The following is a 24,481-nucleotide window of genomic DNA, read 5'->3' as shown; positions in this document are numbered from 1 at the left end:
GGACTAGGGGGAAGGTCTGGGGATTCAGGATCTCAGATGAATAACTGTGTATCTCTGCATAAAAGTAAAACATAAACCTTACTGAAAAAATGAAAACGAATGTAATGTTTGAAATGGTCATTGAACAAAGAAGAATAAAATTTGGAAGTTCTGGCAAAACAAACTAAGATGAAATTGAATTTTGCTTTATAATGTATGGGAAATGATTATATATATATGAAGTAAAAATGTTATACATTTATACTTTGAACGTATTTTTATATACATGGAGCATATACAAGATGTAATACCAAGATGGCAGTTACAAAAACCAGCTGGAAAGCCTTTGCACACAAGAGATGGCAAAATGTAAGACACCAATCAGTCAGGTCCCTAAGACTGGAATAAAGCATTGTGGGGATTCAACAGTGAGTGAGATCACTTCTGCAGGCATGGGGGTGGGGATGAGGACTGGTTTTATGTTTGGGGCAAATGTTGGTGGATACAAGGCTTTATTAACACCATAGGGGCATGTTTCCCCATGCTTGGCAGATAGATCTTGTGGACCTTTATTCTTAATGGTGATAGTTTAAGCATGAAGTATATGAAATGCTTTCTACTAGGTCCAATTTAGCATGTAAGTACAATGATAATGGGGTAATGACTTCAGCTATGTCATGTTTAATGATAAGTTAATAATTATGCCTGGTAAGCCCTGAAGTAATGATATGACCTAGAAGTTATATGATTTGTTGAGAATTAGAAAATGTGGTTTGGAAAACAAGCTCATAAAAACAGGTTAATTACAACGAGCAATTACAGGGGGAAATAGGTTTCCTTATGGATAAGACTGCCAGTTTTGAGGAAATATCTACATAAATGGTTATAATACCAGGGTGCATGTCAGAGTTACATGGGGAGTCTTAAAGATACAGATTCCTAGGACCCACCCTAGCCTGGGAATTATAGCTACATGAATGGGGGCCCAGGAAACTTTTTAAAACTATCACCTCCAACTCCACCTGCACCCCCACAAGTAGCTCTGATGTACAGAGCTGTTGAGTCTGGAATTTTCACAATCTGTTGCTTATAGAAAAAGTTACTCAACATTAACCTCATGTCTAGGAAGCTGATCACAACATTTTTCTTCATCACAAGTTCTTAAAATACAAGGAAATTCAAGGTTTATTTGTGTCGTTTTTTTTTTTTTTTTTAAGCTCAAGTGCCTTACTATGTTGGTATATTGGGAAGATTCTGGTTATCCCTTTGAAAGAAATGCTCTTCGGAGAACTCCGGTTAGAGATCAACATGGTCTCCAGAGGCCATGTGCCCAGTAGCTGGCCTTGTCTGGTCTGGGTCTCACACAGTGGCTCCAAGTGCTCCAATTGTCCAGAGGGGATGGCAACCCGGCGCGCCTACAGAAGGACCATTCCCGGGGTTTCCAGGCCTCTCCTCCAAATTCCTACCCAATATCAAATGGTATAAGGGAAGTGCCCGTCTGACACCTCCTTATTCCCTCAAAGTGCTCATAGCCACTTCTAATTGCTTGCACCCGGTCAACACAATTCAAATGGTGGGTGTTATGGGGAAGCAAGAAAGTGACTAGTGGATTCTGAGCTGAGGCTTGTCAGGGAGGTGTGACTGGGAGTGTATGGTATCCATTGTCTTTTGAGGAGTGAGGCTGCAAATGAGAAAGTTGGGGACAGTAGGATGGAGACAGATAGTATTGCCCAGTGCCACTGATGTCCAAGTAACTCCCTAGAGGACTTGTTTAAATAAACAGAGATCTCTGGGCCCCATTCTCCAAGTTTCTGATACAGTAGGTCTGGGGTGAGACCTGAGAATTTGTATTTCTAACAAGTTCCCAAATAATGTCCATGTTGGTGGTCCATTTTGAGAACTACTGTTTAGGCACAGAAAAATGAGAGGCTCCCAGGGGTTTTAGGTGCTTAAGAAAAGTGGGTGGGAGTTTAATATGTTTTAATGAAGGAAGTATTTGATCCCATTAAGTATTTGAGACATATAAGTAAAGACTGAAATTTCTGTCTTAGCCTTGTTTTTTTTTTAATTTAAGGGAACTCCTGGATTTGGGGTGTGGGGGTGCACTCAGAGCCCCCAAGACTTACATAACAAACTTGAGGTTAGTGGCAGAATAGAGGATCCAAAATATGTCCAGATTAAGGTTTGCAAAGCATTCAAGTATCACGAAAAGGCCTAAGAAACATCCATTGGCAGCCCATAAAGCAGTGATGATCAGTGGGAGCCAGAGATGTGGCCCTTATGACCATGACAGTCTTTGGTGCATAAGGGATTTATACATTCCAGAGTCTGGGTAGACGGCTAAAAGAACAGGGCACAACTCCAGTTTTCTCCATAGTCAAGCAGCTTTGCAAAATGGAAACACCCCAGAGTGTTGGTCAGCTTGCTTGGTCCTCGTGATCTTAAACCAGAGTTGGTGGCCATTTTAACTGAACCGCAAGAGAAGGTCTTTGCCAGACCAGGAACTCTTGCAAGGAACAGACACACATGCTGGCAGGAAACACCTGTGATTCATCCCTAATCCTTGGGGAAGAAAGCATCTTCCATATTAAGGCTCTACCTCCCCAGTCTCTTCCCTCATATGAGAGACAATGCAAGGCTGCCACAAGGGAACTAGATATGCAGATTTAATTAGTGGGGCAGTGTCAATCTAGTAAGTTTTGAGTGCTAGGCTTTTCCAGATGCTTTGCATGTATCACCTGTTTTAACCCCCGTGCCACTGAGGAGGAGAGATTCTGGATTCTCTCCCTGTAGTACAGGTGAGGATAGTAAGGTTCACAGATGTTGGATGATTTTCCTGGGCCCCATCAGTCATGGCAGAACACCAACACTCTCCACTACACCCTAACTCAGTGGTTCTTGCACCCTGCCCCCTAGAGGGGTGTGAGAACACAGATCCCTGCCCCCTGCTCCCTCCCCATTTCTGATTCGATCCTTACAGGGTAGCACCTGAGTATCCACATCTCCAGCAGGTCCCCAAGTGATATGGAAGTGCTGGTCCACAGACCACAATTTGAAAACTACTGATCTAACCTTATCACTGTCCCAGGGTAGAAATAAAGTATTTGCCAAGACTGGTCCCTCAGGGCCGTTTCCTTTTCCCAGCAAAGGTTTCTGGTATACCTGGGGTCTCTTCAGAGCTACAAGAACACCTGGGAAGAAAGGTGGCCATGAAATCCTTTTGCTACAGCCTTATCTAGCCTCGCTTTTTCTCTGCCTTCATCTTTGCCCACATGCTTCGCTAAAGGACGATGGAATATTAAGAAAGAAAGAACAAACTAAAGAAATGGGCATGGTAGGGAGCCTACCCACATCACCTGCAAAAGGTTCTTCCACCCCGATGCCTTCCTGCCCCTCTCTGCCTGGGGGCATCCTCTGCCCAGGGGAGATGGAGGGACAGGCTGCAAAAACGGCCAAAGGTGACCATGTGACCAGGAGGATGTTAACTGGTGGGTAAATACTCTACCTCCCTCATGCGAAGAGGGGCCACCCTGCATTGTGTTCCTTCGAGGTCCCCAGTATGGGATTACGTCTCAGTTGCCCACAGCAACCCACTGACCAATGGTTTTGTTGACTTCCCTCCCTTTCCCAGCTCATCACCCTGCGGTCTCAGGTAATTTCCTGGGATCACCCCCAACTAAATTGCTTGCACCCAAATTCTTTGTTTTCAGCTTTTGAAGGAATACAACTCAAGACAGGCGCTGACATTGTCATTTGAAAATGATCTGATAGTTGAGGGTGGAGGGTGGGTGAGTCTATTACTCAGTCCACACATGTGGTTTGTACTTTGTGTGATGGTGAAGAACGCATTCCCTACTTAACCCCAAAGAATCACACACACACACACCCCACACAAAAAAAAATGAAAATAAGCTTATCCCCTAAAAGACCTAATATTGCTCAAAGAGTGTTGCTTTTCTTCTGTTCCGGGAGTCTCTAAAGTGGGCAGTAGGAGATAAGAAAAGTTATCCTGAAATGAGTAGGAATGGACAATTTCAGTAAATGAAGATTTTTTTTTCATTTAACATTAATTACATTTAAATCTTGGAATCAGATTAGGAAACTCAATTGTGATTAGCAACACCAGGGAGTCTGGGTCATTATCTTCTGGTGGCAGAATGTCAGGCTTTCTGCCTGGGAAGGCTGGGCCTCTGAGCTCCACATAGGGCTGCCCCTCCCCTCCCCTCCCCCACCTGACCCCAGCCACCAGACAGCTAGCCTCGGTGCGGGCCCCCTGACAGGTCCCACTGTGATGCTCACATAACAAGAGGCAAGACGCGACCTGGTGATCTCTGCCTGCTCCCCAGGCAAAGCGGGGGACAGTAGCGCACGTGCCCCGGGCCAGGCTGCCGCGCTGTGTTGGCCCGGGTATCAAAAGGACAATCGGGGAGAGCACATGGCCACCCATTCAGGGGGCTGAGACCGACAGTACGGAACAATGACAACCACCAACCTGTTCGGGGCTTTAGCTCTGAGATCAGCAAGTAAGCACCAACTATTTAATTAGTCACCTAATTAGTGACAGGCCACACTGAAGGTTTCAGATGTCCTCAGACGAATGTAGAGATAAAAAGTCTAATTAAGCCACAAGCGCTGGGCTGGCTGCTGCCAGAGCCCACAGCTGCACCGGATGTGCGGCCCGCTGACAGGAGGTTCGGTCATCCGGCCCCAACTGCGGCTTCACAGATGTGCCCTCCCTGGTCCACGCTCTCCTTAGTAGAGAGCAACCCACCCAACCAGATGAGGGATTCAGGTTTGGGTAGAAAATCAGAGACTTCCTTCCCCCCTCGATGAGATTATTCGGTTGGTTTTTCCAGAAAACTCTTCCCCATGGTGAAAGTGGAAGGGAAGGGGAGCCTGGGCCCTTCGCAGCCACCAGGGCTTTCTGTGAATCCAAGCGCGTGTTTCTCTAAGGCACACAAAGGGTCGTCGGGACACCACCCAGGGCTGCTTTCAGTCACTGTCATCCCAGGATGCCACTGCAGGCTCCTCGAGAGATTCTTTACCTCAGGATTTAATTAGGAAGGATTTTAAAATAATGGATTAAAAGGAACTGCTCCATAATTAGGAGTAAATAGTATAATGCACAGAAGCATAGAGACACACGAGCTGAAACAGAATAAACCCGTAACTGCTTCGGCTCAGTGAGTTCATGCCCAAGAGAGAGCAAAGGAGCTGTTCTGTGTAATTCTTGGCAGGGCGGTGGCGGGGGGGGGGGGGTGGGGGAGGGAACTGCTTTCTACTTGGGACACTGCCTGGGGCAGGGCCTGTGGTTCTGCATTGCTAGCAAGCTCCCAGGTGACTGTCATATTGCTGCCGCTCCACAGGCCACACTGTGAGTAAAAAGGATGCAAAACGTGAAGATGAGTTCATACACCTGGCTCCTGACTTTATCTATCTATCTATCTATCTATCTATCTATCTATCTATCTATCTATCTATTTATTTATTTTTTAGGGAGAGAGAGTGCATGTGAGCAGGAGAGGGGCAGAGGAAGAAGGAGAGAGACAAGCTTAAGCAGGCTCCACACCCAGGGCAGAGCCCGACCCAGGGCTTGATCTCACGACCCTGAGATCATGACCTGAGCAGAAATCAAGAGTCGGACACTTACCCAATGAAGCTACCCAGGCGCCCCATCTGCTCCTTTTTTTGGCATAGCATTTCTATATTTCTCTTTAAAAAATGGTTTTGGAGTACTTCAGCAGAAAGCCTGAAGTAGTCAAAGCATGACATTCAGGGAGTTCAGCAGAGCTGGACTTGGTCTGAGAAGCGACTGGTGAAAATATGATTTCCTAAAGTTTTGTGGGAAAGGGCATCCCGCTTTCTGAAAAGAGTTTTCAGACTTCACTGCAAAGCTTTTCTTTGGGAAACAGTGTTTCCTTGACAGATGATAGATGCTCACCTCCAGTCCTGGCTGTTGATCCAAGACGAGAAAGTTCCCTTTAGGCCTCAGATGGGATTGGTGGAGTCCCTAGGGTGAAAGCACCTTCAGGCTGGCAGGACCACGGGGGTCCCTGCCGTGACCCTCTCAGCACAGTGAGGAGCACAGGCCATACCACGGATTGGCAGCAGGCGGCGGGGGGGGGGGGCTGATCCCAAGTTCTTTCTGCTCTTTCCCATGATTGGAGTTTTAGACAAGTCTTATTACTAACAGTACCAAGACGGATAATGTATATGAAATACTTATACTGTCCAAGCCAAGAACTTTCAGTCCCAAAAAGCCGGGACAGCCAAATGAACAGAACCTATCAATCATGAGAACCGTAATTTAAAAATAGTTCAGGTCCATAATGTAAATGTCTTGGGATGCTAAAGAACCTAGATGATTCATAATAAAATGTCTTAGGAGCTACCTTTCCCCTCCAATTCACTGCTGTCTACACCACAGGATGAGCGGCGGTTTCCTCCTCTTCATCCCTACCCCCAAGAAAGCTCCCCTGGCCCTTACTCCATGCCTGTTGTTGGTTCCCTGCTCAGCTCCTGGTGATCACCATGGGAGCCCATGCCCTGGCAGGGTAGGTGATGGGGAAAGCCCAGAAGATGCCTGTGGCCAGAGCCCACACTGGCCATAGGGTGGGATGTGGGACCCAAAAACACTTCCTTCTCGGCTCTTCTCGGAGTTTCTTGGACACAGCACTCTCAGAAGACAAATGCACATGACCCCGGGGGAGAGGGGTGGAGGGACAAATTAGCTGAGCCTCACCCTGACCCTGAATTACCGTGCACCTCCAACAGCTGGTCAGGAGCCGCAGGAGGGTGGATGGAGATTGCAGGAAGCTCTGAGAGCAAGGCTGCCACTCTTGAGCCCAGCACTGGAGGACTGAATAGGACTGGGAGGACGGGAGCACCCCAAGGGATGCTGGTATGTGTCCCTCGGAAAACACCTGTCACACATGTCACTGGGAACTGAGGGGCGCAGGGGGCCTTGCCCTAGAAAGGACAAGAAGATGCAGGGTGACTCATAGGCCTGACAACCAAAGACAAGAAGGTGTAACATCTAAGCAGATGTAACTGGATGGGTAACAAACAGCTAAGGACCAGATAGAATGTTGCACTAAAATAAATAAATAAATCAAAACATCATCCTCACTATTCCCCCTCCCATGGAGCTGCATCCTACTGGATTAGTTGATGACTTAGGGCAAATCCTCTCAGCTGCTCCAGTAGCATCTTAGCACTTGAGGAAAGAAGGATGTCACAAGGGAAGAAGAGATCTTATGCAGGGACTGCTTTTGGTGTCCTTTGAAGAGGACAAATGCTTTGTAATTTTTTTGGCATGTACATAATATGAGGACAAAGAGTTGTCTGTTTTGTCACCAGATGACAGGATTACCAGATTATCTGGAAAAAGAGGTTGCTGCACTGGGCCTCATGTGGGCTTTCCGGGAACCAGAGTGCCCCAGCTGAGTCTGATATGGCCATGCGGAAACATCAGGAGGGCAATTTTTCTAAATCTTGCCTCCAAAATGTGGGTTTCATCCTCACTGGGGGTCAATGTTTGGTGATCATTTCCATTTCGTTTCAGGTCAAATCATTTATAACATCTAGTTCAGATAGCAGTTAAGCTGGTAAAGTAAAATATGCAGTAGGTTACTATGGTGATTGCTAATTTAAAATAATTAGGGAAAATAATGAGAAAACTATTTCCTCTGTGAAGGATTCAAGATCCGTAAACTGATACCAGTCTATTTTTAGCGTCTGTAATCTGCATAATGATGACAGAGAACTACAAGTACTTTAAAATGCTTTAAAAAGGTCTGTCTGATTGAGGAATTTAATCAACCAAGTACTTATATCCAAATTTCTACTTGTCTTTATTAAATCTAAGTTGATTCCACAAAAAGAAAATTATATGTACATATCTTCATGTAATCATTTAAAATAAGACATAATGACTATGTAGGTGAACGAAGATTTCAGACCTGTTTTTGCTAACTTCTTGACTACTATAATTTCACAAGTCTTCACCGATAATTCATCATTCAGAAATGGTCGCATATGACTTGCTGCTTGGAGTCTTAGAGAAGAGAGCCCTCAGAACGAGGAGAGCCCTCAAACTGTAGTGTGGTGTACATGTGAAAATGGATATTCCCAGGTGCTTCTCATTATTTCTTTCTTGCAATGAAAGATTGCTATAGACTGACTACAATATTTAAAGCATGTGAGCTCTGTTGCTGATTTCAATAATGACATGTGACTGATTTCTGATTAACTAGGGGTATGTTCCGGATAATTGAACAAACTGGCTGGAAAGTGAAAAAATAAAAAGTCTTTATCTGGTTAATGTGATGTCAAATGAGCAAAGTAACCCTGTAGGGTTAGCTCGTCTCCTTATCAACCAGGGACAAACACCTGTTAGGGGTCATTTCCTCCCTCCCTTTCCTTGTCTAACCCCTCACAAGACCTCACGCTTGGACTGGTACCTTTGTTAGCTTCTGAAGGAGTTAGGGGAGGGAGGCTGTTTTTTCCCATCTTCTGCTTATCCCTTAGCACCTATAGTTTTGAACAGGAGCTAAAATTTCTCATGTGATCCTGAGCAAAAATTTAGAAAAAACTGGGCTCTTTTGATTCAGGAGTCTGTAGTTCTCCAAAGCCAGGGTCTTTTAAGACATCTGTGAGACTTTAAAAAATAAATAAATAAATGAGGAAACCAAGGCTGAGAGAAGCGAAGCAACACATCTAGAGTTCCATGTCAGGTGGCGGTGATGCCAGACCAAGTTCTGGGACAATAACCTAGGGCTCTTCCTGTCAGTGAGAGGATGAAATCCAGTGAGCAGATGGAGAGCTACTCAGGGGAAGCTGAGAACCCTTGCGAATCCCCTATCAGGAAAATTGGCTCTGAAAGGAAACCCATTTAGTGCTATGAGGGTAACAGAACAGACTGGAGAGATGCGCGGGCCTCAGTCTTCCCTGTGGGATTTTCCTCTGTTCCCCGGTACTCAAAATGTGGGGACTGAAAGAAAGGTCCTGGCCCATCTGCCTTTCTGAAAGCCTATTTGTGATATGCAATGTCAAAACTGGTTCCCAAACCTGCCTGATTATATGAAGTACCCACTAAAATAGAGTCCCAGAGCCATCCCTGGAAGTTTCTGATTCTGTATGTCTGGTGCTGGGGCTGGGAATCTACCTCTTTAACAAATGCTCTAGGTGATTCTTATGATTCAGCCAAGGGAAACACTAGTATAGATTGAGGTTGGCAAACTTCTGGAAAGGGTCAGAATGTACATATTTTAGGCACTGCAGGCTAAACAGCCTCTGTTACAGCCTCTCAAATCTGCCATTGTAGCAAGAAAACAGACAACATATGAATAACTGTGACTGTGTTCCAATAAAGCTTTATTTACAAATGCAGGTAGAAAGCCACATTTGACCCAGGGGCTATAGTTTGCCAACCCTTGGTCTAGAATATTTCATTGACTCATTAATCCACCTAGGTAGGGTGTGTGGGGTGACAAAAAATCTCAGGTCTTTTCTTTCAAAAAACCATCTCAGGTGTAGAAGAGAAGAGCCCCTTTAAAAACAAAGAAATAAATAAAATAAAATAACTCACCAAAATACCAATGTCTCTAGGAAGGAAATTCCAACATTGGATGCACCAACCACAACAATCTTGGCATTCACAGTTATTTTAGGTTCCAGTGTCAGTTTTCTGTTCGTATGGTTCAAAGCATAACTCAACTGGAATAAAAGATAAAAAGAAAAAGAGAGACTTGAAGAAAATGTAGCCGAGTCTGCACTCCCAGACTGGCAATTATGTAGAGTTATTTAACCAGGACATTATCCGCAAATCAGACTGAACAGTGCCCATGCATAGCCATGGTGACATTTATGGAAAGGTATTTTTAAGACATTAATGTAAGAATATGGGAATATACCTAAGACCTGGTTGGGTCACATCAAGATGCTTGGTTTACATCATTTTTGCCTTATTGTTGATGGATGTTTCCTATAGAACTGAGGCCCTTTATGATTAGAAACAATAAGATAAAAATAATCCCACAAGAAGACAGACAAATTGCTCCTGGAGAATCTGGAGTTTCATGAAAGGTCCTTCTCGCCAAGATTACCTTGAAAACTTGAACAACAATTAGATTACAATTGTTGGGTAATTTAAGACAAGTATTAACTCTTTCCTTTCTGCACCCATCACACTACTTAACACAGTGCCTCACGCACAGGGGTTCAGTAATATTCATAAAATGACAAACCTTAGTTGAATGACAAAAACATGTTAGATGATATGGGTTATTGAATCTTGTAGATGGTCTGAGGTCAGGGAGGACTCTTAGAAGCAGAAAAAGTAACTGGTGGTCATTTTAATGTCCATGTTTGGAAAACATATCTGAGTTGATTTGTTTGGGTCACTTTTCTGCAGAGGCTTCAGTAGAAGCAGTAAAGGTACAAAGGAAGGTTTTACAAAGCAATGGTGGGGTATTCTTGAAAGAATGTTAGATTGTGTCAGAAGACCATGGTTCTATTTTTAATTCACTAATTCAACACACATTTTTATTTGATGCTTACTCTGTGTTGGGAAGAATTGCAGCTGACTTCTCATCAGAAACAACAGAGGCCAGAAGGCAGTGGAATGACATCCACACCAATGCACCAAACTCGGTTAAATTCTCATCACATTTGCATTAATTCATCCTACAGCTCAGAGATCTTCCAATTCCAATAGACCAAAAATATTTTGTATTTTCTTAAAATCCTGAGTTACTAGGAGTTTGGGAGTCCAATGGGCTAATGGTAAAGTTCTATGTAAAGCATATTCTGGTGTTTGAGGTAGCATGGGTATGGCCACATGCTTTGCCATTTACAAGGGAACATGTGAAATGTAGAGGATAAATCCCTTCTCTCTAGTTCTAGCTAGCCTAGCAATATGGAGGTAGAAACAGTCTTGACCCAAATAAAGTAATGTAATGTTTGGAGATTTTATATTCTCCATAATGAATGCTGCTGATGCCTCTCAGCATGTTCCTACCTCTAATGAGGCACACCATGGATTTTGGAAGATATTGAGCTTGCCTCCATCTTTAAGTGGGGACTCTGACTGACATAAACCAAGTCACATAATCCCACCCTCCTTGCTCAACAATTGGCTCAGGATAGACACATGACCTGTGTTGGCCTAATCAGTGTGAAGCCTAGGACTTCCTTTTCCCCAAATTGTTATTTAAATTCTAGTTAGTTAACATACATGCAATGTTGATCTCTGGAGTAGAATTCAGGGATTTATTACTTACATACAACACCTAGTGCTCATTATATCTAGTGTCCTCCTTAATACCCATCACCCATCTAGCCCATCCCCCACCCACTCCCCACCATCACCCCTCAGTTTGTTCTCTGTCTTTAAGAGTCTCTTATGGTTTGTTTCCCTCTCTCTTTTTTTCTTTTTTCCCCCCTCCCATATGTTCATCTGTTTTGTTTCTTAAATTCCACATATGGGTGAAATCATATGGTATCTCTCTTTCTCTGATTGACTTATTTCACTTAGAATAATACGATCTAGCTCCATCCATGTCGTGGTGAATGGCAAGATTTCATTCTTTTTGATGGCTGAGTAATATTCCATTATATTACTATAATATTCCATTATATATATACACCACTTCTTTGTTATCCATTCATCAGTCGATGGACATTTGGGCCCTTTCCAGTTTGGCTATTGTTGATAATGCTGCTATAAACATCAGGGTGCAGGTACCCCTTTCGAATCTATATTTTTATATCCTTTCGGGTAAATACCTAATAGTGCAATTGCTGGATGATAGGGTAGTTCTATTTTTAACTTTTTGAGGGATCTCCATACTGTTTTCCAGAGTAAGCCCAGGACTTTTATATGATGGTTGAAAAAGAGAAACCTCTTGCCTTCTAGGTAGTAGTGGGGTATTGATGTGAAACCTGAAATGGTATGGTCCTCATTCCACCAAGAAGGGAACCATCCTGGCTGAGGCCTCAAGAGAATCACAGAGAAGTGGAATAGGAATTCCTTTCCAACTATCTGAAGCCCATGCTACCTTTGGAGTCTTCAGTTATATGAATGACAAATACCAGTTAGCTATCGCCACAGTGGTGCTGCAAAACAAACCACCAAAAAAGGCACTGGCTTAAAACAGTTGTCATTTGTTCTCACTCATGCACCCCTGGGTCAGCTGGAAGTATATTGTTGACGGCTGGTTTCAGCTGGGTATGGCTCCAACTTGGTCTCACATGTCTCTTATCTTCATTTTGATAAAAGATAGCTGGCGAATGTGCTTATGGCAATGGTAGAGTGCAAAAAGTGAGAATAAGCAATACTTCGTCAGCCTGGCCAAAGCAAGTCATGTGCCTGAGCCCACCACACACAAGATGGGGAAGTAGACTCACCTGTCATGGGAGGAACCTCAAAGGCACCCAGCAAGGGCACAGCCCAGGGAGGGAGGAATAGCTGGGGAAAATAACGCAGCCCACCCCGTTTCCTTGGTTGTTTAGGACAGTTTGTTTCTTTTATATGCAACTGAAAACTCCTTAAGCTGACACATTTTCTAAATGACAATGATGAATGTATCGTTTGGGTGAAAAAAATGTCTGTTCTTCAAATAAGTATCACCCTAATCTGTTCTATGAGAATTTCCCAAGATATGTCAAGGAGGAATTTTTTGGGAAAAGTAGTTAATTCTGGTATCTGTGGGTGCCACCATATACTGTGTTCTGATTTATTTCCAAGACAAGCAGGGTGGCAGCCGATTCACTCTAGCCAGCCTTGGGTCTGGTGGTTTACAGCGGGGAGGACTGGAAACATAGATGTTGGTATGATGGCATCTGATCACAGGTCTAATTAACAGACTTAAAATGGCAGCATCTTAACAGAGGTCAGAACTCCAAGATTCCTCCCGTAGGAGATACCTACAGACATTCCCCTCTGCTATCCGGAAGCGCACGCAAACACTGAAGCATAGGCAGTAATGAAATTCCCTGGTAAAGAATTAGACCCCATTTATGAAACAGCTCTTGTATCAATGATACAAAGGCGGCTGGGGAACAGAACAGAATGGCTTTTGTTTCCCACACAATAGCTTTAACACCAACAGCTGCCAGGCCTCAGAAATCACCTTTCTAACTGCTGAATACACAAAGTGGCCTCGGGGTGTCAAGAGTTAGCCATCAGTACCAATGATGGTGGGTGTCTCAGGAGAGTGATCAGGCATCACAATGATTTTCAGTAAACCAATGTTGTGTGCAGGCTTTAATTAAAAACATATTCATCACCAGGTATGATGAAGTGACCTGAAAAAACCATATTTTTCTTTTGTTAGGATAGATGGTTTTTAAATACCTTGAAAAAAATTCTTCCCAGGCTGGAAATGTCTTTCAGTGACAACTGCAAATGAAGACACCTTCAGCTGCTTTATAAAGGCTTTATTTTGCCCATAAGCAGGAGTACAAGTAATTTTTGGAGGAAAGCAGAATATTTCCTTCCTTTCTATTCCTTCAAACTACAGGTTTTCATCAGGGGAAAAGAAAAAATACCACCAGGTATGTAAGATCCTTTAAATCAAGCAAGGTTTTCCTTTTTTTGGTCTGAATATCTACCAAAAATGTCCCACACATTGGTACCTAGTTTCTTATCTTTGTTTTTTATTTCCTTAATGGTGAAGTAAAAGAAAGCTTTCTCTTCTGACTCATATTTTATAAACAGAAATTAAGTGTGCCTTGTGATAGTAAGTTATTTCAAAGATAAAAGAGATGAAATTCTGTAAGCCATTTAACTACATACCAAACCAGTGACAATATGGGGGAGAAAATAGATTCTGACCTCTATGTCTTGGGAAGATACTTATAATTCTTATTTTTCTAATGACACTAAGTTAGCATTTTTAGACAAAGGGATTTTTTATTTTTTTCAAATTTATTTATTTATTTGAGAGGGAGAGAGTGAGAGAGAGAGAGAGCAGGGGAAGGGGCAGAAGGAGAGAGAAAGAATCCTCAAGCAGACTCCTCCTTGAGCATGGAGTCTGACACAGGGCTCGATCTTATGACCCTGAGATCATGACCTGAGCCAAAATCAAGAGTCAGATGCTTAATTAACTGAGCCACCCAGGCACCCCAGACAAAGGGATGATTTTATATGTAGAGATCAACATGTATCCCAGCAAGAAGGAATAAAACACATATCATGGTATGTAAGCAGACCTACTAAGGCTAAAATAAGCGTTCCTTGAAATTGACGACAAGTCTCATAATGAGTTTAAAATGCAGACCTTCAGTTCAATCCCAGACAGGAGAAAAAAGAATGATATTGTAAGATATCCCTGTTAGAAAATTCTACAGCTGAGATTGAAGAGAGAGGGAATGACAAAAGTCAGATTGAGAGGGACAGGAGTTGAGATAAGAAAACAGGAAACAGGGCGCCTGGGTGGCTCAGATGGTTAAGCGTCTGCCTTCGGCTCAGGTCATGATCCCAGGGTCCTGGGATCGAGTCCCGCATCAGGCTCCCTGCTCCTTGGGAGCCTGCTTCTCCCTCTGCTTCTCTCTCTCTCTCTCCCTCTGTCTCTCATGAATGAATAAATAAAATCTTTAAAAAGAAAACAGGGAACAGAACTGGGCACAAGATTAAGTCATAACCTATTTATCTGTAATTTCCTGTGAGCTTCTGCAACAGAAGACTTATAAGTGAATGAGCCACTAGAGGAGGTTTGGTTGCTCTTGTTAATTTAGTTGGTTTTTTCACTGCCCTCACTTAGACTGTTTGCTTCCTGAGGTCAAGAAATACATCTTTGCTTTTTGAGGCTTTTGTTTCATTTGGGTTTTGTTTTGCTTATTTTATCTGAATTATTCCTGCCATATATGTTTTTGAAGATTTAATAAATGGCAAAAGAATGGATACATTAACTTTTGCATGAGCTCTTGTTAAAGAGTGTTGACATAATTCCACTGTTTCAAGTTATTTTAGCTGGTTCTTTGCCAGTTGCTTAAATGAGCAAACAAGTGATTTAGATATAATTAGAACTACTTGTCATTATATTGGATCTTTTTAGTAGAAATGATATTGATGTACACAGTCAGTTGAATTGATGCCCTGATTCACATACCTTTACCAAGAGACCTTAAATACATAGTTTTGAGTTGTATGCATGTTTGTTAACTGTTTTGTGTATACAAAAAATTGGTCAAAAAGTAATTTTCCCTGATATACACAGACCTTAGTTCTGTGTTTCCACATCTGGTTTGGTTTCTCTTATGCACTTAGAATGAGCTAGAATGAGTACAAAAGCATTACTGAAACTCAATTTCAGTAATAGATCCAAAATCAGAAGTTACTAAAATTACAAATAAACTAGGAAGCAGTCAACATAAATATAAATGATCCTACATAATAAATGCAAGGTTCATACTAAAATGGAACATGACAATATCTATGGTGATTTTTTTCTAATGATACCGTTTCATTTGGTGGTTACCTTCAACCTCCGGGATCATTAGACTGGGCACCATTAGCCCAGTGGCAAGGTTTGGGCTTGTTTTCTTAATTCTGCTACTGGTTGAAATTCTGAGCCTCTTTTCCTTAAATATCAGTTTCCTTAGGTATAAAATGGAAGTAAATTACACAAACCTCTGCCTTCCTCAGCAGGCAAACATGGGAACTATTCATTAAACAACGTCTACAAATGCTTCGAGCTTTTCAGGCAAAGATGTTACACAAGGTAAAATTGCACATCCTCTCTCCCATCTGCAATATGAAAGGCAAATCTTCGAAAAACATATTTTAAAAGGGCAAAACAATGAGCTCAATTTTCAGCTCCACACCCATGTATATATATTTTTTTCTTACAGAAAGCTTCCAAAGACTTCAAAGGGAGCTCTGTCCATGCAAGAAAATGGAAGATGGAGAGATTCAAAGCCATTAGGAAGAGAATTTCTGAAATTCTTAATAAGCCCACTTTTGCTTTATAAATGTAATTTTTTCCTTATGCTTCTCCATTCTCTTTTCTTTTTGAGAGGCCCTCTGTTTCCCAATTGGATCAAAACAAATGACAGATTGATATCCATGTCAGTTTCAAAGTCCCAAGTTTACAAGTTGAGCTCTTTGGGGCAAAGTATTGCAATATTTACCAAATAAAGAAGGGACAAAGAGGTACAGACATATAAAAGAGAACTAATAAGTTAGAAATCACTTCCACAGATACAAAATACAATTTTGAAAGGCCTTTCTGCTAAAATCATTACAAGGGCTCGAGAGTATGATAGGAACACCGAGGCCACTGCCCTGGGAGAGCAAGAGGAGGCTGTGAAGAAGATGCCATGATTTTGAGCCTTGCTTCCCAATATTTTTCGTAGCCCCAGCGCTCCAGAAAAAATGCGAGCTGTTCTGCCTATGGCATCTGCTGAGATCAATGATGACCCAAGGACACTTTCTGGCTTGCATTTCTCACATGAGCAAGAGCATATCATGCTACGTGGGCAGGGTGGGCTGTGGTTAGTGCAGGATCTGCTCCAGGTACACTCTAGGCACTCATGAAATAGTTGGGAGGTGAATAAGGCACTACTTTTGCCTCTGCAGACTTATTAGTAATATACTACCCATGAAGAATTGTTATTTAAAGAACCATACGCCTTTAATTCCTTTACATTTTCCCCATTATCCAGGGCAAACAGGGAGAGTATAATAGATTCTTGTGGCATACTCCCACAGAGATTGAATCCTAGCTGAAGAAAGAGGATTCCTGTATCTATTAGGGTTGGGCTTGACTGCATACAACAGAAAACCCAGCCAAAACAGAAAACAGTAGCTTAAACAGGATGGAAGAGAATTTCTCTTTTATGCAAAGGAAATCTGGAAATATGTATAGTCTAGGGTTATTGTGGCAGGTGCCATAAACTTATCAAAGACCCAGATTACTCCCTGCCTGACTCCCCATCCCAGTGCAAGGCTTCTATCCTCACAGATGGCCCAGGATGGCTGCTGGTGATCAGACATCAGATCCTCATTCCAGGCAGCAGAAAGAAGGGAGGAAAGAAGAAAAAAGGAGGCTTCCTCCTAGTTGAGCCACTCCCTTTAAGCAGCCTTCCCAGAATTCTCATTCCAACTATTTCTAGCTCCATCTCAGTGGCCAACACTGAGGCACATGGTCATGCCAGATGCAAGGGAGAGTGGGAAATAATCTTAGTTGGGTGCAATGCTGCCTTGAATAAAATTGAGGTTCCATTATTAGGGCTAAAGGGAGGAATGGCTATTGGGGGCAACTAATGGTCTTTGCCAAAGTTCCTGAAACCACTATAATTCATTGAGTAAATTTCTTCAACTTGCATTTCTCTTATCAATTCCCTCTGTACCAATCCTTCATACACTCTTATTCCTCACCTGGATATTATCACTATTTTGCAAACATTATAAAAAGTTAAAATTGTTGCCACCTTCTGACACTCACTTGTGACCATTCTTATACATTTATATTAGAAAAGAAAAGTGTTTGGGAAGCTGAGTTGAGTGACTTGACTGGATTTCATCGATTCTAGGATGCACATTTTTCTCACACATTGGCATCCCTGAAATCAAACTCACAGTCAATGTCATTTTAACCGTTGCAGTCAGCCAGGCAGCAGCAGTGACGCAATTCCTTTCCTGAACGTGAGTGGCCTGGTCATGGCTATTCATTGGCCTCACTTCCGAAGAGTCCTTTGCATTATGTGCACAACATGTGTTGAGTTTAACTGCTACTGATGATGTTTTCAGAAAGATTACAGCATGATTTGGCATTAAAATGAACACTTAATGCGTTCCCATAAAGGCCCTGAGACTGAACAGTGGGGTGCAAATTTGATATTAGTGAAGCAAATATTAGTCATTGGAAGAATGGCTGTAATTCCATATTTCCTTGCAATGCAACAATCAAGTGTTTTATAGGAGAAAATAAAGGATGACAGATACCCACAAGGAGTACCTGCGTTACATTTTGTTACTGAGACACATGCAAAAGTTTTATTCCCATCCCATAGAAAACAGTGCAATTGAAGGGACTGTAAATTGCCTCTCCTCTCTGAATAGCTGAAGGAAATTTCAAAGCAATAAGACTTATATGACTGATTCATATTCTGTTGTTTACATTTTTCCCATTATCCTGGGCAAACAGGGGGAGTATAATAGATTTTTGTGGCATACTCCCACAGAGGTTGAATCCTAGCCGAAGAAAGAGGATTCCTGTATCAATTAGGGTTGGGCTTGACTGCATACAACAGAAAACCCGGCCGAAACAGAAAATAGTAGCTTAAGCAGGACGGAAGAGAATTTCTCTCTTAAAATATTGTGTCACAGCTTAATTTGCCACTTTTTTTTTCTGCCTAGTACATAAAATAAAGGTACACTTTATAAATGATGGCACCTTAGATTTGATAAAGTGACTAACTCACTTGTTTTTAATTAAGGAACTGCCCTGAACAAGCCACTCACAAAATCATTAAAAGTATGATTTCTTTGATGCATACATGAGCACTGGCCAGGGAGATCCATTGTCGGCTTTTCAGAGACACAGATTCACTGATTCCCAATGTCCGACATGCTGGCACGTGTACCAAGATAACTCAGATGGCTCCATGTCTCTCCCTTCCTACCGGGAGGCAAGCATTTAGAAATGTCCTTGGAGCCTCTGCATCACATTCATTGAATCTCGTCTGGCATGTTTCCACTACTCGACACTCCAGGTATTATCTTCAATACAGTGTCACCCGCAAACTGAAGAAATGACTTCTCTAGTGTGAACACAGAGGGAAAGGCAGGAGTGAAGCAAATCCATGGCAGGGAAATGGTTTGCAGGATCAATGACCTGACTTCGTATTGTTCTCAAAGCACAAATTACTAATATGTTACACATGTATCTCTTGAAAAACTTCATTGCTGCTTAATCATTCTCAATTTTTATATCCCCCATGAAAGTCCCACTTGTGATCAAATAAAATGAAGGTATGGCCTCAAAGGTTTTGCAAACACTCAAATTCAAAAGAGATGGAGGGCACTCTTCCTGTTAAAGTATACCCTTCTGAAATGATGGCATTCTCCTACAGGTACCTGAAAATAAAAATGGTCCTCCAGGCATGAAATGAAAAATGCATGTATGTATGTGTTTATAAAATAGAATTTGACTCTGAGTGTCTTAATAATTATGTAAGGAATCAGAGAAATATATGAAATAATCTGTGATAAGTTTACTTTCTTGAGATTTTTGTTAATTTCAAAAAAAAAGAAGTTGTATCATTGGTTATTTTCCCTTTCTAAAGAAGTAAGAGTAAGGTTTATGGAAAATATATTGGGTATCATTTATCTGAATGCTACTTGCTTAAAGAAATAGGTCTTCAGGTCATACTTCTCTTTCCATCCCACATCATAAAGGGTGGGACATATGGCTTATCAGGGTTGCCCAAACAGTTGAAATGCTTGACAATATTTTGCATTTAATATCCAGGAAGTAGACTGGAATCTGCCCTTATTCCTATTGAAGCAACTTACAAATACATAGCAGAGAGTTACAATGTCACAGTATCATGTCCCCAGTCAGAGAAGTAACTGGAAAAAGTATTTGTATGAAATCAATATTCTAGCAGTAAAGCCAGTCTAACTTGGTGGAGAAGGCAGTTGGATATTTGGGACGATCAGAGTAAACCCATTCAGTATCCTGATGCCTGAAATTCTTCCATCAAAACTTTAACATAGAGCGTAATGCAACAATGTCAACTCAACAAATACATATCATGTGCCGAACACTGGTCTACGTGCTGAGGTAAGAATGAGGCATGGTTCCCATCTTTAATTCTCATTAAGTCAGGTGACAGACTTATAAACAAATAAAATGCAGTATATAAAATGCAGTGATAAGGGTAGTGTGTCAGGAAGCTATTGCTGTTTAACAAACCAGTCCAAAATTTAGTGGATGGAAAGAACACACATTCCTTCAGTTCATGATACTGTGGGTTGGCAGTATAGGCTGTGCAGAGCTAGGCAATTCTGCATTTCTGGATGCAGCTGACGTTTGGGTGGTCTGGGATGGCAAGGAAGTCTTTCTGGAGAAAGTGCCAACTGACCTGGATTTAGAAGGATCAATAAATGCCCAGATGGACAAGGGAGAGAACTTTCTGGATGAGAGGGAAAAGCCAGGATAAGGGTCTGGAAGGGTGATACCTCCCACTGAAATACAGATCAGTCTCTATAAATGCATTTTCAGAGGCTGTCCTGAGAAGGCAGAATGGTCCTGCCTGGGCAATCTAGGAGGTGAGGTGGACACAGAAGGGAAGGGAGAGGCGGAGCAAGGGTCAAGAGAGGCTGGGAGAGAAAGCCCACGACCAACTGTGTTCATGCTGCCATCTCCCACCTCTGGGCACAGAATAAGACGAGAACTTCCCATTCTCCTAGGGGAGAGGCTGTTTGCTCAGGTCTCATACATGGCTATTTGCGCTGCTGGTTTAGACCTCTAGTTCATTTGTTAGGAAAATGACAATCATAGAGGGAAAAAAGTCATTTTCCTGAGCCCCTCTGCCCAAGTGAGTGCTGCTTCCCAGATACAGCTTTTCAATCATGCTGTCTCCCTTTGGTTTCTTTATTTTCACCCCTGGTGATTTTCAACATGCTGGCATGTCCTGGGAACAAGCTAAAATGCCTGACCCTCTTTTTCATTTGGAAGGTGTGCCTTCAACACACTTTCAGTCTTTCAATTAGGCTCATTATTCCAATTGTACCTCTGAGTTAGTCTGAAGAAATTTAAGTCTGTCTCTTTCATCTCAATGCAAACAATGGTTTGTATTCTTTTTCACATGACTTGAAAACTCTGCACACCAAAGGTTCCCTCGGCTTTTTTGTGAGAGCAATGCGCAGTGATTGTTTGGAGAGAAGAAGCCTTTCTGAAAATTCCTATGGAGAATGCTAAGGCTAAAAACAAAGTTCAAAGGAATTTGGTCAGAATCAATGGGATAGTCTTTTGGTTCAAGCGGAAGGAAGACAACAAACCAGCTTCTTTTGAAATTGAAAAGAAGGGAGCTAAGCAGATACCGCACAGGAAGAAACTGACAAACAATAAATGGGAGTGGCTACCGCCCAATTAAAGTAGAGATACATTTTAAAAAAGCATGGGAGGCTAATTTCAGTCATTCAGATGCTTCACATCGGAGCAGGGAAAGTAAAAGTCTTGGTCCCACTGCTAATTCTTGAGCCCATTGCATGGAAGAAATTAGTTCAGAAAATTTCCATTTTCCTTCTTCTCCTCATTCTTTGAATCAATTCCTAATGATTTTGACAACACTTTTTAGAAATGCTAATTCCATGCTCTCAACAGAAACTTCTCCCTGATAAGCATTTAAGTATCTGAAATTACAACACACACACACACACACACACACACACACACAGCACAATAACAATCCTGCTGTAATTAATTAGTACAAAAGGCCTTGCCATGCCTGGAAGGGGCTTGCCACTTATGTGGGAACCTATGGAATGGCAGGTGTGGTTTTCGGGGTCCTTGAGACTCCACACACACAAAATCAAGCAGGAGTCCTCAGGAGAACGTTCCCTTTGCTTTACCTTGTTCTATATTCAAACACAAAACTATTTTCGAAAAGAAATCCCCTAAAATCCCTCTCGGTGGGATGGAAGGGAATAGGGAAGCATATTACCCTGTCTTTACACCTGGGCACCACTGACATCATGCTTCAGTGCAAAGCCAGGCCCGCACTTTTAATTTCTCACATGCACGTCAGCGGTAAACAGTCCCAGCGTTCGTGTTAATGACACCATCTGGCGCCTCCCATAACTGTGTAGCATTCGGCTTCCAAACAAGATGTAATGGCAGCAACACATGAAACCCACTGACATTTACAGTAAGGAAATTTATTATCAGTCATCGGTTTGGTATAAATGTGTTTGCATGACTGCTGGGGCTATAAAATCGTCACCTTTGCCAGGCAAGTGAAGGTGCAATAAATAATGGATTTTAAGCCATGCATGTACTACCAAATCATTAAACATTTATCACACGGGCACAATAGCATCTTCAGCAACAGTTACCACTTGAAAAATTAATGCCACTTTGGAGGGTTAAATGAAAACCACTTAGTCTAAGCTTTAATGATTTTTAATATGGTTTGGTATAAAATACAAGGATTTTTTTCATTTTTATTCTTCAGCTGAATATGATATATATGGAAATACCTCTTTTATGATAATTTTATCATGAGGTACCACCACCCCATGCTCTTTTGTTAAAAAAAAAGACTCAAAAATATAAGCTGAAATATTTCTTGAAAAAAATCATTATTAAAACCTTTTCAAAACTAGAAATGACAGAAGAAAGGTTCTTTAGGAATCAGATGGCATTCTTCCCTTTAAAATCCTTAATGGATTAGTCAGTATGGTTGCAATTAAATCATTTTAGCTTTGAATTAAGGAAATAAGTAAGTATTAAGTCAAAACCCACCAAATCCCTCGAGTAATCTGGCCACATTTGTCCCTATTACTTACTCCTTTAAAATACTCTCCCTACGGGGGGCCTAATGATTTTCTCTTATATATTTGTTCATTGGGAATCCATGGCTTAAAAAAAAAATCCACAGAAGTAATAATTCAAAATTCATACAAATAGACTGGGGGGATGGTTATTCGCTTTATGGAGAATTTATCAAAGGAAATGTTCAAAGGAACAAAGAGGAACCTAGGTGGGAACTAGTTATTTATTTTCTTCCTGATCACGGAACCGTGGAGGTGGGAAGTCAGGGGCTGCCCCTACACAAGCCTCCCTGTGTGGAAGGTCAACCAGCAAGCCAGGCCTGGCCTGAGACAGTGTGCCCAAGAAGCCCTATCACAGGATGCAACAAGGAGGACAGGTTGTTAAAACACCACCATCTTTTTTTTTTTTTAAAGATTTTATTTATTCATGAGAGAGGCAGAGAGAGAGAGAGAGAGAGAGAGGCAGAGGGAGAAGCAGGCTCCCAAGGAGCAGGGAGCCCGATGCGGGACTCGATCCCAGGACCCTGGGATCATGACCTGAGCCGAAGGCAGACGCTTAACCATCTGAGCCACCCAGGCGCCCAAAACACCACCATCTTAACACGTGAAATGACCACCTAGCAAGAGGAAACCAAGCCAGCTCTATGTTTGGTGTGTGGCACTGTTTTTAAAAACATAGTTTTAGGCAGAAGTCAATAAATGACTGAATTAGAAATTTCTAGCTCAGCTTCTGAGTGAGGCTTAGCTCCTTGGTGAGAGCTATTCTGCAGTTTTTATGGGCCCCCAGCACTGGGACTTCCCTCCCCTTCCCATGCACACACCCAGAACAGGGAGCAGAGGAGAGAGCCCTGGGAGGGGTATCCCTGGAAGGAGGGGCAAGATGTTCTGCACACCACGTCAGGAGGCCTGCTCCTGATCTTGAATCAATGGAAGGAAGTGTGGAGATTTCAATGCCTTCATTTCTGGTAACGTCTAAGTGGGTCAGGGGTTTGCCCTTCTCTGTGTGCCTTAGAACTGAAATCCAAGGTTTGGTTAAGGTGAGGGCTTTCTCGGTTGTTAGGGAGAACTCCTGTGGAGAGCGTCCATCCTCTGGAGAACAGGAATCAAGAGATCCCTGCAATGCCCCTCCCCCCCATGAATACACACATGTGCACCCGTCTGCTGGTCCCAAGTCACAGATGGAGAGCATCCAGGCCCAGCCTGAGCAGACAGAGTGGGTGGCCACTTGCCCTGCATTGCTGTCCATACCAGGGAGGCATCATCGTTTTCATCCATTACATGATAGAACGACTCGCGTGACTAACTAGTGGGATTGGGTGGAAGTTAACCCAATCCACTGGGATTGTTGTACTATCATGAAATAATACATATTCCTTGAGCCTAGAAGTACCAAGTAGGGGAATTCTTCTAAAGCGGTTTCTCTATCCAGTATCCTATGTGAGGGCCACACACCGGCCTGGTCCTTCCATCTGTCACTAATTAATTTAAATATATCCTAGAGTTCTAGCTGTCCTATTATGTGTTCTGAAAATAACTATCAGGACTCTCCCAGTGGTTGAGAATCAATGAATAACACCAAGAAGACCTTGCTCGTTTCTTTCAAAGTTATGTCAGCTCCCACATACTTTATTAATCACTCTGCCTCCGTGCGTGTGTGTGTCAGTGTGTGTGTGTGTGTGTGTGTGTGTGTGTGTGTGTGTGAGAGAGAGAGAGAGAGAGAGAGAGAGAGAGCATGCACATGTGAGAGCACACCATGGCAAAAACAGCTCTCCTGAGGGTGTGACACAAGCCAACAGCCTGAATGCAACTGTGAAATGAAAAAACAGTTAACAATGAAGGAAGAGAAACAAAAAGCAATTCAACAGATGCATGTCATTCTTACTCTTCAGTGTGGATCGGTTTTTCTTGTTAATTATATCACCTATTCTTTCCTTATATTGATAATTACATAATTACATGAAACAGATGGGTGACAGAATGCACCCAGATGGCGAG

General features: G+C 42.3%; 1 protein-coding gene across 6 annotated transcripts in view; it reads right to left on the bottom strand.

The window, feature by feature from the left end:
• The window catches only part of CFAP61 (cilia and flagella associated protein 61), a 301,246-nt gene that overhangs the window by 124,302 nt on the left and 152,463 nt on the right, over positions 1-24,481 (bottom strand). For all 6 annotated transcript variants that reach the window (XM_073878452.1, XM_025876823.2, XM_073878453.1 and 3 more), the window contains one exon: positions 9,569-9,696. In XM_073878452.1, coding sequence (XP_073734553.1) covers positions 9,569-9,696 — 128 coding nt within the window. The remainder of the gene's footprint in view (positions 1-9,568; positions 9,697-24,481) is intronic.

This window comes from Callorhinus ursinus, unplaced genomic scaffold (assembly GCF_003265705.2).
Source record: "Callorhinus ursinus isolate GAN/ISIS: 27379988/994484 unplaced genomic scaffold, GSC_fseal_2.0 scaffold29, whole genome shotgun sequence".
NCBI lineage: Eukaryota > Metazoa > Chordata > Mammalia > Carnivora > Otariidae > Callorhinus > Callorhinus ursinus.
This window is presented reverse-complemented; position numbering and strand designations above follow the sequence as displayed.